Source organism: Bubalus bubalis, chromosome 2 (assembly GCF_019923935.1).
Source record: "Bubalus bubalis isolate 160015118507 breed Murrah chromosome 2, NDDB_SH_1, whole genome shotgun sequence".
NCBI lineage: Eukaryota > Metazoa > Chordata > Mammalia > Artiodactyla > Bovidae > Bubalus > Bubalus bubalis.
Window position 1 is genome coordinate 42,017,979 of NC_059158.1, and position 15,584 is coordinate 42,033,562.

General features: G+C 37.9%; 1 protein-coding gene across 1 annotated transcript in view; it reads left to right on the forward strand.

Moving 5' to 3' along the window:
* Positions 1–15,584, forward strand: part of SRPK1 (SRSF protein kinase 1) — a 72,326-nt gene that overhangs the window by 49,636 nt on the left and 7,106 nt on the right. The window contains 6 exon segments of the mRNA XM_006050389.4: positions 2,783–2,808; positions 3,234–3,447; positions 3,828–4,241; positions 4,972–5,072; positions 10,515–10,622; positions 14,936–15,005. Of these exon segments, the coding sequence (XP_006050451.3) occupies positions 2,783–2,808; positions 3,234–3,447; positions 3,828–4,241; positions 4,972–5,072; positions 10,515–10,622; positions 14,936–15,005 (933 nt within the window).

The following is a 15,584-nucleotide window of genomic DNA, read 5'->3' on the forward strand; positions in this document are numbered from 1 at the left end:
AAGGTATGGTAAGTACTTAAGTAAGAAATAGTTCCAGCCTTCAAAAGACTTTTTTATGCTGAGTATTATTTCCATAGGGGAAGAAGACTATGCCTTTTAGGTTCAAATATGTTGTGTATTATAAAAGCTAATTCATGTTAAAATGTTTTCTCTTGTGATTTGATGGTCTTTTTTTCTGATGTTCATATATGCTGACCTATGTGAATCAGTGATCCTTGTGCAGGGACATGATAGCATTGCTGTTAAAAGTATGGGTTTGAGCACTGGAGTGGACATACCTGTTTTGAATCCTTGCTTCATTGGTTAATAACCTTGGGCAAGGGATTTGACTGCATTTTTCCTCATGCATAACTTATTGGGATTAAATTTCACATGAAGCAATTAGTAGTATGCCACACAGTATTATGTATAAAATAAATGGTGGCTACTATGATTACGATTGATCTTTTTTTTTTCTGTTCATGGTACAGATTTTAATTTTAATAATTTAATTATATTTGAGGAACTCTCTTGATCCTCAAGGTGAAGTATCAGTTGTCCATACACATCCCTTAAAAAAAAGAATATCTCCACAGGGGCAAGGGGCAGCTGTTCAGTGGGCATAGAGTTTTCATTTTTACAAAATGAAAAAGTTCTAGAAATGTTGTGCAACTGTGTGAAATGAACACTGCTGAACTGTATGCATTACAATGGTTAAAAGGGAAATTTTTTGAGTTTCAGTTCAGTTCAGTTCAGTCGCTCAGTCATGTCCAACTCTTTGCGACCCCATGAATCACAGCACGCCAGGCCTCCCTGTCCATCACCAACTCCCAGAGTTTACTCGAACCCATGTCCATCGAGTCGGTAATGCCATCCAGCCATCTCATCCTCTGTCATCCCCTTGTCCTCCTGCCCCCAATCCCTCCCAGCATCAGAGTCTTTTCCAATGAGTCAATTCTTCGCATGAGGTGGCCAAAGTATTGGAGTTTCAGCTTCAGCATTAGTCCCTCCAGTGAATACCCAGGACTGATCTCCTTTAGGATGGACTGGTTGGATCTCCTTGCAGTCCAAGAGACTCTCAAGAGTCTTCTCCAACACCACCGTTCAAAAGCATCAATTCTTCAGTGCTCAGCCTTCTTCACAGTCCAACTCTCACATCCATACATGACCACTGGAAAAACCATAGCCTTGACTAGATGAACCTTTGTTGGCAAAGTAATGTCTCTGCTTTTGAATATGCTATCTAGGTTGGTCATAACTTTCCTTCCAAGGAGTAAGCATCTTTTAATTTCATGGCTGCAGTGATTTTGGAGCCCCCAAAAATAAAGTCTGACACTGTTTCCCCATCTGTTTCCCATGAAGTGATGGGACCGGATGCCATGATCTTAGTTTTCTGAATGTTGAGCTTTAGGCCAACTTTCTCTTTCACTTTCACTTTCATCAAGAGGCTTTTGAGTTCCTCTTCACTTTCTGCCATAAGGGTGGTGTCATCTGCATATCTGAGGTTATTGATATTTCTCCCAGCCATCTTGATTCCAGCTTGTGCTTCTTCCAGCCCAGCGTTTCTCATAATGTACTCTGCCTATAAGTTAAATAAGCAGGGTGACAATATACAGCCTTGATGTACTCCTTTTCCTATTTGGAACCAGTGTGTTGTTGCATGTCCAGTTCCAACTGTTGCTTCCTGACCTGCATATAGGTTTCTCAAGAGGCAGGTCAGGTGGTCTGGTATTCCCATCTCTTTCAGAATTTTCCACAGTTTATTGTGATCCACACAGTCAAAGGCTTTGGCATAGTCAATAAAGCAGAAATAGATGTTTTTCTGGAACTCGCTTGCTTTTTCCATGATCCATTGGATGTTGACAATTTGATCTCTGGTTCCTCTGCCTTTTCTAAAACCAGCTTGAACATCTGGAATTTTGCAGTTCACAGATTGCTGAAGCCTGTCTTGAAGAATTTTGAGCATTACTTTACTAGCATGTGAGATGAGTGCAATTGTGTGGTAGTTTGTGCATTCTTTGGCATTGCCTTTCTTTGGGATTGGAATGAAAACTGACCTTTTCCAGTCCTTTGGCCACTGCTGAGTTTTCCATATTTATGAGTTTATTTTACCACAATTAAAAAAAAATTATTTTTTTAAGGAAGACTGAAGAGTCTACCTTCCAGCTAAACTAAATTAATATCTATAGCATACTACGTAATAAATTACCGTAACTGTTGATACCACTTTCCTTTTAAAACTGACAAGTGCCAAGAGGAACTAGTCTTAGGTAAGAGATGAAATGGTTGTTGCCTATCATATTCCATTCTAAGCACTACATGGGAAGGGGATTTTAGCAACATTAATAGTGTGAGTTGGGCTACCCTGTGGATCAGTGGTGAAGAATCCGCTTGCCAGTGAAGGAGAGGCGGGCTCTGGGTCGGGAAGATCCACCAGAGAAGGAAATGGCAACCCACTCCAATATTTTTGCCTGGGAAATCCCATAGACAGAGGAGCCTGGTGGGCTGCAGTCCATGGGGTCACAAAAGAGTCAAACACGACAGCGACTAAACAATAATATAAATCAGAAACGGGCGCTTGGTTCTTTGCATATACTGATGCTATCTGGAGAAGAGTTTATTTAAATTTATTTTAATGGGTCACCTTTTCTATGCATTGTTCTTTAAATGTTATTTTTTTTTAATGTTGTTTCTAACAGTTGCTTAACACACTGTACAAAAAAGACTTCATTCTGGTAGAGTGTCTTAGTTTATATTGCCTGCTGAATGCCAAGATTCTGACTTGGTTTTCTTTTCTTTTCAGTCAGTACTGCACCCCAACCTAAACCAGTAAGTATAAGGTGTTTCTACATTTAATTCTGATCTACGGGCAATGGGCAGGGGTTCTTCTGTTATGGATCACAGTTTAGAGTTTAGAAAACAAAGAAAAAATGTTCCTGCGCTTCTGTAATTTTCTCCAGTAAATTCCTGTGTGTCTTCAGCAAGTTTGTACTGGTGAGGCCTCCATAAATTTGAGCGTGTTTGAGCGTGAACCAGCCCCACAGACTGTTCTGAGGACCAAGATTTGTTGTGTATTTTGTTTTAATTTGGTTTCATAAGAGTATCTGCATTTTTTTAGTTAATGAAAAACTTAAGTGTTGTGTTAGGGAAATAGTGGAATTTAATCAGGAAGTAATTAAAATTAATAGTTATCTCCAACTAGGGGTAATGGATTAGCCACCTGAAGGCTTTATCTGTTTGTAATCTCCGCCCAGGCTGACAAAATGTCAAAGAATAAGAAGAAGAAATTGAAGAAGAAGCAGAAGCGCCAGGCAGAATTACTAGAGAAGCGAATGCAGGAGATTGAGGAAATGGAGAAAGAGTCGGGCCCCGGGCAAAAAAGACCAAACCAGCAAGAAGAATCAGAGAGGCCTGTTGAAAGACCTTTGAAAGAGAACCCACCTAATAAAATGACCCAAGAAAAACTTGGTATAAATAGAGCATCACAAATTACTTTATAGCAAACTTTAATTTATCATTGTTATATAATGTAGTGGTTTCATGCATACACAGCATCTCTGGGGGTGTCCTTACACAGTAAGAATACAGAACTTGTCATAAATGTTAGGGAGGTAATATTCAAATGTAATTTCTAAGTTTTCTCAGGAAACGCAACATAGACCTTTTTCAGCAATTGGGTAAGAATTAGAAGATCTTTGTCCTTCCATGAGTAGGCTTTCGATGTGCAGTCATGTTTTTATGTCACTCTGTGTAAGTTCTGGAAAATGTTCTAATCTTATAGAGAGATTTTTTTTTTGCTTTCATGCATACGCATACATGTGCATCCTTTTTGTCTGTTTGTTCCTTAGAAGAGTCAAGTACCATTCACCAGGATCAGACACTTACAGGACGTGGTATAGAGGGTGGTGCAGCAGAAATTAATTGCAATGGAGTAATTGAAATCATTAATTTTACTGAGAACAGTAATAAAGAAACATTGAGGCTTAAAGAGGATCTACGTAATGCTAATGACTGTGATATCCAAAATTTGAAGCAGGAACCTAGTTTACTAAGTTCCCAAAATGGAGACAGCAGCACATCTCAAGAAACAGACTCTTGTACACCTGTAACCTCTGAGGTGTCCAATACCATGATGTGCCAGTCTTCATCAAACGTAGACCAGTCATTCAGTGAACAGGACATCAGCCAACTTCAAGAAAGCATTCGGGCAGAGTGTGAAGATGAGCAAGAGCAAGAACATAATGGACCACTAGACAACAAAGGTAGTTTCCCATTACTCCTTCCCTCCATAAGATATTCATGAATTTCTAATACGTCAAAGGCAAAGACAAATAATGTATGTTATCACTTACATGTGGAACCCAAAAAATAAATGAATTAGCAAAACAGAAATTGACTTGCAGGTATACATACAAATGAGAAGAGAGAGAAGGGGAAGGAAAGTTGGAGGTGGGGACTGAGAAGAACAAGCTACTATGTATAATAAAATAGACAGGCTAAGGGATATATTTTACAGTCCAGGGAAATACAGCATTATTTGTGGTGACTTTAAATGGAGTATAATCTATAAAAATGCTGAGTTGCTATGTTGTATACTGAAACTAATATGTTGTAAATCAACTATACAATTTTTTTTTAATTACCACATAGAAAAAATTTTTTCATGAGTTTCTAAAATAAAAGTATTCCTTTCTTGTCATAAATACAGCTTTACAGCAGGTATCCGAGTTACCTTCAATGTATAGATGGGTAGTTCAGTTTGGTCTTTATTGGTCATATAGTGAGCACACAGCATTTTTACTTGTCGCTTTGAAGGCAGAGGTTTTATTTCTGGAAACTTGAGGTGTTGCTTTTACTTGTTTTCAGTCTTAGAAAATGTATTAATAGGTGGCCAGCTGGGGCCCCGGGTGTGTTACCTCACAGAGTTTTGTTAACCTTTGGATATTTCTCTGTTCATTGAACAGTCTTATTGATGATACCTGTTGTCTATAGGAAAATCCACTGCTGGAAATTTTCTTGTTAACCCCCTTGAGCCAAAAAATGCAGAAAAGCTCCAAGTGAAGATCGCTGATCTTGGAAATGCCTGTTGGGTGGTAAGTTAAGCTTGTCTCAGGGTTCTGAAGAGATTAGGGATAAAGAAGAATTTGGACTTCGTCGTGCGAAAAGAAGAAAACATGCAGTCCTCAACCTAGATTGCCAGTGACCATTTTAACTTTCTCTTAACCTTTGCATGAGTAGAGAGAATGGTATGCTGGAACAGTCCCCTCCTGCCCCTGCACAAGGTACCTGTCACCAACATTCAGTGATATCCACTCTTGGCTGGTTTTATCTGTATCCTCATTGACTTTCATAGTCCAAATGCCCACGTTCAGACTTTCCCTTCTGTTTTTTAAATCAGCATCTAACCAACTTATTAATTGTAACCTTTTAATTCATGTAATATATTTTGGAGACTTTTGTCAACCACAAATTTATATCAAATTCAGTTTTATGTGATACTTGCTAATATACTACAACCTTCACATATTGTTGACAGTTCTTTGTGATGAACAGTCTTTGCTCATGAGTCTTCTGTAGTTGACCTAGAGCATGCCCTAGACATGAAATTGCTAAGTCAGAAGCTGAGTGCTTTTTTTAAAGGGGGGTTTTGATATATAGTATCTTATTAATACTGTTGTTGACCAAGTTAGTGCTTTTATGTTATTTTTAATGAATATCTTTTTAAAAATCTACAAGGAGTTGCACATAAACAGTACTATTCAAAGAGCCATATGCTTTATAAACAGGGATGCTGGAGACTATTTAAGTGAAATCCACTTTTAATAGATCCTGTTCATTTTTATATTTCACATTCCCTATTCCACATGACATCCTGTATCTAATGGTTCATAACCAAGTAGGAACTCAATTTCAGTATTGATTCCAGAATATTGTGGTAACATTTTAGTAAACATCAAGTCAGTACTTAGCACTACCTGATAGGAATATGGAAAAGCTTTTTAGGTGATTGGAATTACCTCACCAGGCCACCATATTTTTACCTGCATGACTGCAGTGGCTCCTCACTTCTCTTGGTTGCCCTTTCCTCTTACTGTTCTCCACACAACTATCAGAGTGATCCTTTTAACTGCATGTCAGATCTTCTCAAAACTTTGTGGTGGCTTCCTTTAGAATGAATAGAAGATCCTTACTGTGGCCCACATACCACCACACCAAGCAAAAAACTTAGTTTCAGAAAGAGTGGATTTTCTTCAAGTTCCTGTTCAGATGGCATCTTACCAGGGGGTCTTTGCCTGAATACCTGCCTAACATAAACCACCCACACACCTTCTATATTCACTCACGTGTTTCCTTTTTTTCCTCTCACCCTCTCCCCTAAGTTTTCTTTCTCCACGGCACTTAACCCAATCTGATTCTACATATTTGTTTAATATCCCTTTTACTATCATGTATGTCCCATCACAGCAGAGATTTTTTTTCATTCATTGCTGTATCTATAGTGCTTAGAACAGTACCTGGTACATAGGAGCTGCTTATTAAGTATTTAAAACAATTATAGAGGAAAACATTGACTCTAACAAAAATCATGTGGTATAAACGTCAAACGTTTGTCAGTTTTTTGCTCATGTCATTTCAAGTTCCTTTGCCTTTGTGTTTGGAACACCTTCCGTCACACCTGTCTTGTGCATTTGGCATACTCTGCCTTATTTGGGTAGTCTTTCCTGTCATTTTTCTACACAGAATTAATCTCTTTTCTTTAGTTGTCGCATACATTTCTTTTTTTAATGAGTCTCTATGCTAAAGTGACTTTGTGTGGGCGCAGGCTTGACCTGGGCACTAGCACCGTGGTGACTAGACGTGGCGCCTGTCCTGCCAGGTTCTGGTCTGACCCCACATCTTGCCGGTCTCTTAAGCACAGCAGCATCTGGCATTCTCTAATGGAATTTTATATTATTTTCAAAGAGCTTGGTTTTTTAAAATATACTTTTCGCTCATCACTTATGCACATACATATATAGCTTAGGTTCACTTACATAGATTTTAGTTCAAAAATCGATGCTCTTCCTTTGCCAGTTTTTCACTCCCTGCGTAATGGTATTTACCTTCATTATTGTTAATAAATAACTTAGGTACATTGCTTCCAATTCTTTTCAGTTTTAGCTATTTCTTCCTTTCCAATAGGACTTATCTGCCATTATATCTATCCCCTATCTTGTCAATTTAATACAACTTTGGGCTAAATAATTTCATGTTTATATTATTAGGACTCTAATGCTATCTTCAGCTGAACTAAGTATATATTGTATTATGATTCCTTTTCCCTTTTTGCCTAACACTGTTGCTTCATTTATTTAGGCATTTTGTTGTTGTTTTTAACTCTTATCATTTAATTCCACCCCATACTTTGACCCATTGCTTTGAATACATACCCTTTAATACACATGGATACCTTGGGTATTGGTCAACTTTTTCTTCCTAAAGAGCTCTATCCTGGAACTTGTCTTCTAATCTATGTTCATCTCTTTGGTTACCCTGTGGGCCTGCTGCGTCACGGCCATTTGAGGTTTCCTTTCAGAGTCATCCTCGAGATTATTGTTAATTCTTTCTATATATCCATTTTGTGTCTCTCTGATCTTCTTTCCTGGTTTACTCCATCATGGTTTTTGTTTGAAATATATACAGCTTTTAGTGGCTTCCTAAAGGAGTGAGCATCCTTGCACAGCTAATAATGTCTTCATTCTGTTTTTATACTCAGTTGACTGCATGTAAAATTCTAGGATGAAAATCATTTTCCCTCAGAATGTTTGTCATTGCTTCATGTTTTTCTAGTTTCTTGTCATTGCTGCTAAAAGACTAGAGTCATTCTGATTTTTGGACCTTTGTATGAGATCTTTTCCACTGAGGAAGTCTGTGGAATCATTTAACAGCCATGTGCCTCATGACATCTATTTTCATCCATTAGCTAAGAACCCAGTGTGTGCTGTCAGTATTGAAACGCTGGTTCTTTGGTTTTGTTTCTTGATTTTTTTTTTTTTTTTTTTTTCTTTAATTCTCTTCTCTTCTAGCTCTGGTACCTCATTATTCAAATGTTAGATTTTATTCAGGTTCTCTAATTTTCTTGCATATCTCTTCCATTTTCTAACACTTGCTTTTCCAGGAGATTTCTCAGCTTGTGCTTTTAAGCCTTATATTTTCTTATTTCTCTTATTATATTCTTACTTTTTAAGAGTTCCTTGGTTCCATGATTATCTCTGAGAGGATATTATTTTTCCATTTTCTTCTTTATATGGTGTCTTCCTTGCTTTCTTTGTTTAGGGTCATTAAAAAAAAGACTGACTGACCATTTGAATGGAGTGCCAGAAAGCTGTTTAGAAGCTTTGTGCCTGGTGGATCTTGTTGAATTATTCACTATAAAATGATCTGTCTAAGCTGTTTCATTTCATCCTCAGATGTCAAGGTCTTAGATTGGTCGTATTTCCCACAGAAAATTTAAGTCTTCCTCAAATCTCTTAACCAGAGAGTAAACGCCTGACTGCTAGTGTTTTGAAAACTGAGTTAAGCTAGAAAACTGGGGGTTCGGCATACAATTACATATAGTCACTTAACTGCCCTGTATTCAGAATAGTACTCTCCCCTCAACCATGCCGAGCATCCTCCAGGAGCTGTTTTACCTGCTTCAGACAAAACCGCTGTGTTGGGTCAGGGAAGGGCTGTTACACTGCATCATGCCTATGTTCTGAGCTCTGTTTCTTTAAAAGGTGTTCTAAAGCAGTGTTCATTTGTTCAATCCCAGTTACCCACCTACTTCCAGAAATAACGTAATACCTCTAAATCCTTATCCTTGGGAGGAGGAATACTGTGGTATTTATCACTGTGCTTCTCAGCTTTCACTAGTGGCTTATTATTCAGCTTCCTTGGATCCATTAAGACATTTAATAATGATCTCTCTGCTTTCCAGCTCCTAAATTGTATTGCTGTGACTTCTTTGAAATTCTCTGTCTTTGTCAGTTTATTCTTTATTTATTTTTAAAAATGTATTTATTTATTTGAATGTGCGGAGTCTGAGTTGCAGCATGTGGGATCTAGTTCCCTGACCAGGCCCCCTGCATTGGGAGCACATGTCTTAACTGCAACCTACAGGGAAGTCCCTGTCAGTTTATTCTTTAAAAATTTAACACTGGATTCTCCACAGAAGTGGAATTTCAGGAATAAGTGGATGTGTGTGTTTCCAGTTCAACTTCTTTTGATGACTCTTGGCCTCATTTATCATTTACAGTCTTTGTAAGGCAGTAGTAAGGCACCATGAGTAAAGATAGCTCCCTTGAAAACAGCATGTCCATTTTTCTAAGTATATCACCTATAGTACATTTCCACTTCAGACTCAGTATCTGAACCCATTGTTTTCCTGTAAAACCACATCCCTCTCTAAGTCTTTGCACCCCTGTTTTTGTTGACAGCTTCTACCACAGAGTTCCTTTTGACCCTTCTTCCTGTCTCCCGCTTCTAGCCATTGAATTTTTAAATTGTGCTTATTCTTCCTGTGAATGTCCTTGGTTTTAACTCTTCTCTCTCCTGTTTTCATCGCCATTGTTCAGATGTTCATTACTAAGCCTAAATCTGGCCATAAACCAGAAGAAGATTACCGGAGTGGTGTTCTCAGAGGTCCTGTCAGTATTCTTACAGGACGCTCTCCTGTTTCCTAACATGCAGTGGTGTTCTTTTGTTGCCAGATGAAATCTGAACTCTTCAACCTAGCAGTTAGCTGTGTTTGGCTTTTGCAAATGTCTTTCCATGCCTTTGTGATGTCCCCTCTACCTGAAGTACTTCTGGTCAAACTTGTTCCTTTGGAGCTCCTCTCAGTGTTGGTTTTCTGCCTGAAGCTTACTCTGCCTAAATTCTGCTGTTCACAAATTGCTGTTTTCTTTATTTTTAGATGTTTTCCCTTTTTCCCCATACATGTGTTAAAGAAACTGGTTGTTTTGATCATTGCATCTCCATAGTGGTTAACATGGTCCCCAGATAAATGTTTTGTATTTTTGGAGGGGTGAGGTAGCAAAAGGAGACTGAAGGCAAGAAGTCTTTTTATGGGTGGTGTTTGTAAGGCTCTTAAAACTTGAAACCTACATCTTTTATTTTTTTCATAATGAGAACACAGCAAGGAAAAGTTTGAATGGAACCTAAATTGGGAACATTTATATGTTGAAATGCAAATTATTTTAGACAAACAAACAACTTTTGTTTGGGGTAAAAGTTTTCCATTTCTTAAAAAACAATTTGTTATTGCCTAACCGGTGTTGTCTGTATGTAAGCTCAGGCTCATGTTTGCAGAAATAATTTGGAGCAGATGGCATGTAAAGAAAAGTGCTATTTAAAGCCAATAGCATAAAAATGATACTTAAGAAATGAGCCACATGAGAACTTTGGTTTAGGGAAAACTTTGGTGAATTTATCTTAATCTCCGTTATTAAGCAATTATGACTTGTTACCTTTTAGAATAAATGAATTTTAAAATACTGTTTCCTTCTTTTACTCAGCACAAACATTTCACCGAAGATATTCAAACAAGGCAGTATCGATCCTTGGAAGTTTTGATAGGATCTGGCTATAATACCCCTGCTGACATTTGGAGCACAGCATGCATGGTAATGTTTTTCCTGTTGACTTTAACTTGTTATGTGGTAATTTGCTAATTTCAGTAGACCAGCAAATTAAAAAAAATAGGATAGGAATTTTTTTCTGACTTACTACTGGCACTCTAAATCCCATGTCTAGAGAGGTCTGAATTCAAAACCTTAGGTATAAACATCTGGCATTCCATTCAGTTCCTGCCCAGTTCCTGTTAGGTGAAGGAACCAAATGTTTCTTATTACAGAAGGAGCTGGGGGTGGGCATTAAAAACAACTGCTCAGAAGTGGTATTGCTTTTGCAGGTTACAGGTACCCCTTGCCCTTTCAGCTCTATTGTCAGATAGGAAAAACCCTGGAAATTGATTCATTCTGTACAGTTCTATTGGAGAAGGAAATGGCAGCCCACTCCAGTGTTCTTGCCTGGAAAATCCCAGGGACAGAGGAGCCTAGTGGGCTGCTGTCTATGGGGTCGCACAGAGTTGGACACAACTGACACAACTTAGCAGCATACAGTTCTATACATTCAGCAGTTCTTCAGACATGAAGCTCAGTCATCCACATATTCTTAAGTTGCTGTTTTCTCCTTGTCAAGCAACTACTCAAGTGATCAGATTTAGTTGCTACTAAATGACTTCCCACAAATAGCTTCATGTTGGAACATATTAAATTGTTTCCTGAAATGGAGGTATTCTGATTTGTGATTGTGTGTTTTACTTTTTTCTCTCCTACTTGTTGTAAGTGCTGCGCTGGCAGGAGCCAAGTCTATTATTATGTCTAGCTAATTGTCTGGTTCAGGGCCTGAGACTTTTTGAGGGGGTGCTTACAGTGCATTTCTAATGCTCACTACCCAGAGTCATCACAGACTTCACAGGTTAAAGGCATAATTTCCCACAAGACTATTCTCACTTCAGACACCAGCTGCAAGCTCTGGGGTCCACAGGCCACCTACACTCCTGACCATCTGGCTACGAATTGGGGATTTCCACTATCCTTTCAGATTCAGTAATTTGCTAGAATCATTCACAGAACTCAAGAAAGTGCTAAAATATTACAGTTCTGATATAAAGGATATAAATCAGGACCACCCAAATGAAAACATGCATATATTGAGACCTGAGAGATACCAAAGATGAAGAAACTTATGTGTCCTTAGCATACCTGACTTTCCTGACAAATCAATGTGTATCACCAACCAGGGAAGTTCACCCAAGCTTTGAGTGCCCCAGAGTTTTTATTGAGATTTCATTACAGTCTCTAGCCTCCTTATCCTTCTGGGAGATTAGGAGGTCAGGTATGACAACATTCAGTTCAACACCTCGACTTTCTGATTGTACTATTGGTCTTACCCACGCTGGGGGCATGTCCATCCCCGCTCTTGAAACTGTGTCTAGGGGCCCACTATGAGTCACCTTATTAGTATAAACTGAAGAGCGGTCCTAAGGGGCCCACCATGAATAAGAGTCACTTTTATGACTTGGAAATCCCAAGAGTTTAGAGGCGCCCTCCCAGTAAACAAGAACAAGATCAAACAAATTCATTAGTATACAATAATACTTAATAAATATTTGTGGGCCATCAAATGACTGAACTAAACCAAAAACAAACTATAATTTCAGTTATTATTTTGTTCTGACACATCAGTGGTCTTTTAAGCAGGGGGCTACCCGAAATGAAGATGGTTTGGTATTGTGTGCACAAGATGAAAAACATTGGGAAAAAAACTTCTTTCTTGCCATACTTTAAAGCTTTGTATTGAGGGATTTGATGTGGTAGAGGAAATAACTGATAGAGATGCCCCCATACAAAATATAGCTGGTGTGTAGGTGGCCTTTGATTTACTATGATGTGGTTTTTAGTAGTTTAGTTGAGGGCAGTAAGTCCTGCTTGCTGTTTAAAATAGTACTCACAATGTCAGGCTTAAGAAGTAAGGCAAAAAAGATGAAAGGAGGGGTTGGTTAACCTAGGCCCCTCTTTGGACCAGCTCACATACAGGAATTTTGTTGACTAAGGGAAGGAAGGCACTTAACTGACTTGAGACAGTATCATGAAAACTTGAGCCCCATTTATTACCCCAGATTTCTCTCATTTGCTAATAGATGTAGAAATATTGCTTTAAATATCACCATACTCAGAGAATAAAAATAAATCTTAGAATATCAGAGGTGTCCTCTCCAGGACATGGATCCTCCTTCATCCAGTGCAATTAATTGATGGAAAGATTGGGACCCTTTCTGAGAAGTAAAAAGGCAAGTTGTGAGATTGCCTACCACTTTAGTGATTGATACTACAAAGTTAGAAGCAGTTATAAGAAGGGAATGTTCTGTGAAGAGCATTAAGAATGAATAAAGAATAGATATCGTCTGCACAGTTCTATCTTTCCCAGAATATCATACAGTTGAAATCAAACAGCATGATTCGTTAGCTTTTTTTTTTACTTTGTAATACTCATTTATGGTTCCTCTGTGTCTTTTTATGACTTGATAGTTCATTCCTTTTTAGCACTGAATAATATTCCATTATCTGGAGGTACCAGCACACTTTTTGCCTGTGTCTGTTAGCATGACCCTGACTGGCATAGAATAGGCCCTTTGGTCAGCGTGAGACAAGGACAGGAGTGTAGCACCAGAGCCCTGGATTCTGGGATGGACTTGGCCTTTCCATTCTGGTCAGTTTGCTCATCTGTAAAGGAAAGATGTTCAGCTAGGTGTTTTGTAATCAAGTTTCTAGGGGTTTTTAGTTCTGTTGTGATCTTTTGGTTTGGGTTGGGTTTTTTGTACTGTTAATTATAAAATTGTAACTAATAAGCAACTACCTTATGTTCCAAAAATAAAGTTCTTTTAGAGAACTTTACCTTTCTAGGTGGAAAGTTTTAGTTTTTTTGATCTGTTTTTGTTTTGCCACACCACATGGCATGTGGAAGGAACTTTAGTTCCCCAACCAGGAATTGAACCTATGCCTCCTGCATTGGAAGAGTGGAGACTTAACCACTGGACTTCCAGGAAAGTGCCTAGAGTATTTTAAATTTTTAGAAAACTATCTTCTTTTTTAACTTGTAATATTTTCACTGAATCCCAACATGAGGAAAAATTAAAGTACTGATTTTAGGAGAGATTGACAAATTTTGATGAACAAGAATCCGTTTGTTTCTGTTCTGCTTTGAGGGTGTAACAAGTATCTGCTTTATCAGTGTAGTTCAGTAACGAACTGCTAGCATGTAAAACCAGCTATGCTGAGCAAGGAGCCACACAGCATTGCTGACATTTTAGAGACAGTCCTGAAACTTCTGGTTTTGTGGTCTTGTTCTGGGCAGTAGTACAGCCCAGGTGATACATTTTTGAGAAAGACTCTGCTTTTGTGACAATGGCAGACCACCAAGACCTAGACCTGGATCTAAATTGAGAATGTGCCCCAACTAAATCCACCCCACATTCCTGAGATTGTCTGGGATACTTGGCACCATTGAGTCAGTCAAAATTAACCCGTGGTTACTAGCACTTGACTGATAACTGTACTTTTTATATCAATAAGGTCCTTTTTAAAACTGCTGTTAAATTACTTGCTCTCTTGTTAATCATTGAAAAATTAATACAGCCCCATCACTCAGATGCTGTCCTCTGTACTGACACTTACTCCTAAGGAAATCACTTTTTCAGACCCTCTTAAACTCTGTTTACAAGTTTTCTTGTTATAGGAGGTATGCCTCTCTTTTTCTGATTGTTGAATGCATACCTGCTGATCAGTATTAGTGGCTCCTGATTCCGTTTATACTTCATCTTTTTCTGATTCTCTATAGACCAAGGAATTGGGAACTCTCTATCTGGGACAGTTTAACAAGTGCTTTCCAAAGCAAAACTTACTTTAAAAGTGCTTTCTACCAAATTCTAAAGAGTCCTAAGTAGAAAAGTTTCTGAATTTTTTTTGGTTTTGATTTTAAGTACAAAATCTTAATTTCTAGCTGTGTGAATTTATTAAACAATACTCACCTCATGAATAATTTAATAACTTAGAATCACCTTAGATATGTCCCTCTGTGAGCAAAAAGAGAAACACAAGAGAGTTGAATTAATGATTAAGAGATTGGGACACAGGGGGCTTGGAATAATCCACATATTGATATTAACTGAGCTTTTGCAGTTTTCCTGCTCCACTTTATTAAGGTGCAGGTGTGAAAGAAAAGTTCTTTAAGAATAATTTTAGACAATGTTTTAAATGATCATTTGCAGGTTTTTCCAAGAAAAAAAATTATTAAAATTGAGCCAAATAGCAGTAAACTTCCCAGGGGTCTTTTTTTTTTTAATGCTTTTATAAGCTTTTCCTCTTTTTCTTAGGCCTTTGAACTGGCCACAGGCGACTATTTATTTGAACCTCATTCGGGGGAGGAGTACACTCGAGATGAAGGTAGGTCCTCTCACCTGAGGCTGTCTGTGCATGGTGGCTGTCATCTGTTAGTACTAAAGAGCCTTAGTCTTCTTAGTGTGCTAAGTATATATAAATCCCAGAAAAGAATATATTTTATATTAAGTATTAGATATAGTAGATATTTTATGATAGATATTAAAGAATTCTATGTAAAGATTAGAGAAAAGGCCACAGTTGGTTGAACTGAAACTTGTATTTGCCAGATTTCTTCTAAAGCATCTAGTTGTCTTCCTTCCTGTATATTAGTAAATCAGTGATTCATTCTTTACCCAGTTTGGAGCTACCTGTTCATCAATTTGTTGCCTAGTTATGCTTCCAACGTTATCTGGAAGTCAATTTCAACATACATACACTCCTTGAATGCAGAGAATATATCCTCTTTGTCTATATAAATTATACAGCATTTAGCGTTCTTTTTTTTTTTCCTTTCTGAAAATGAAAGCTATATTTTTTTTCTTTTTAAATGATACTAACATTTAGAATTCCATTTTAAAAGAAAATATTACAGGTTTATATTTTACAATACCAGTAGGAAAAGCCTAAGCTGTCAGTTGCTCT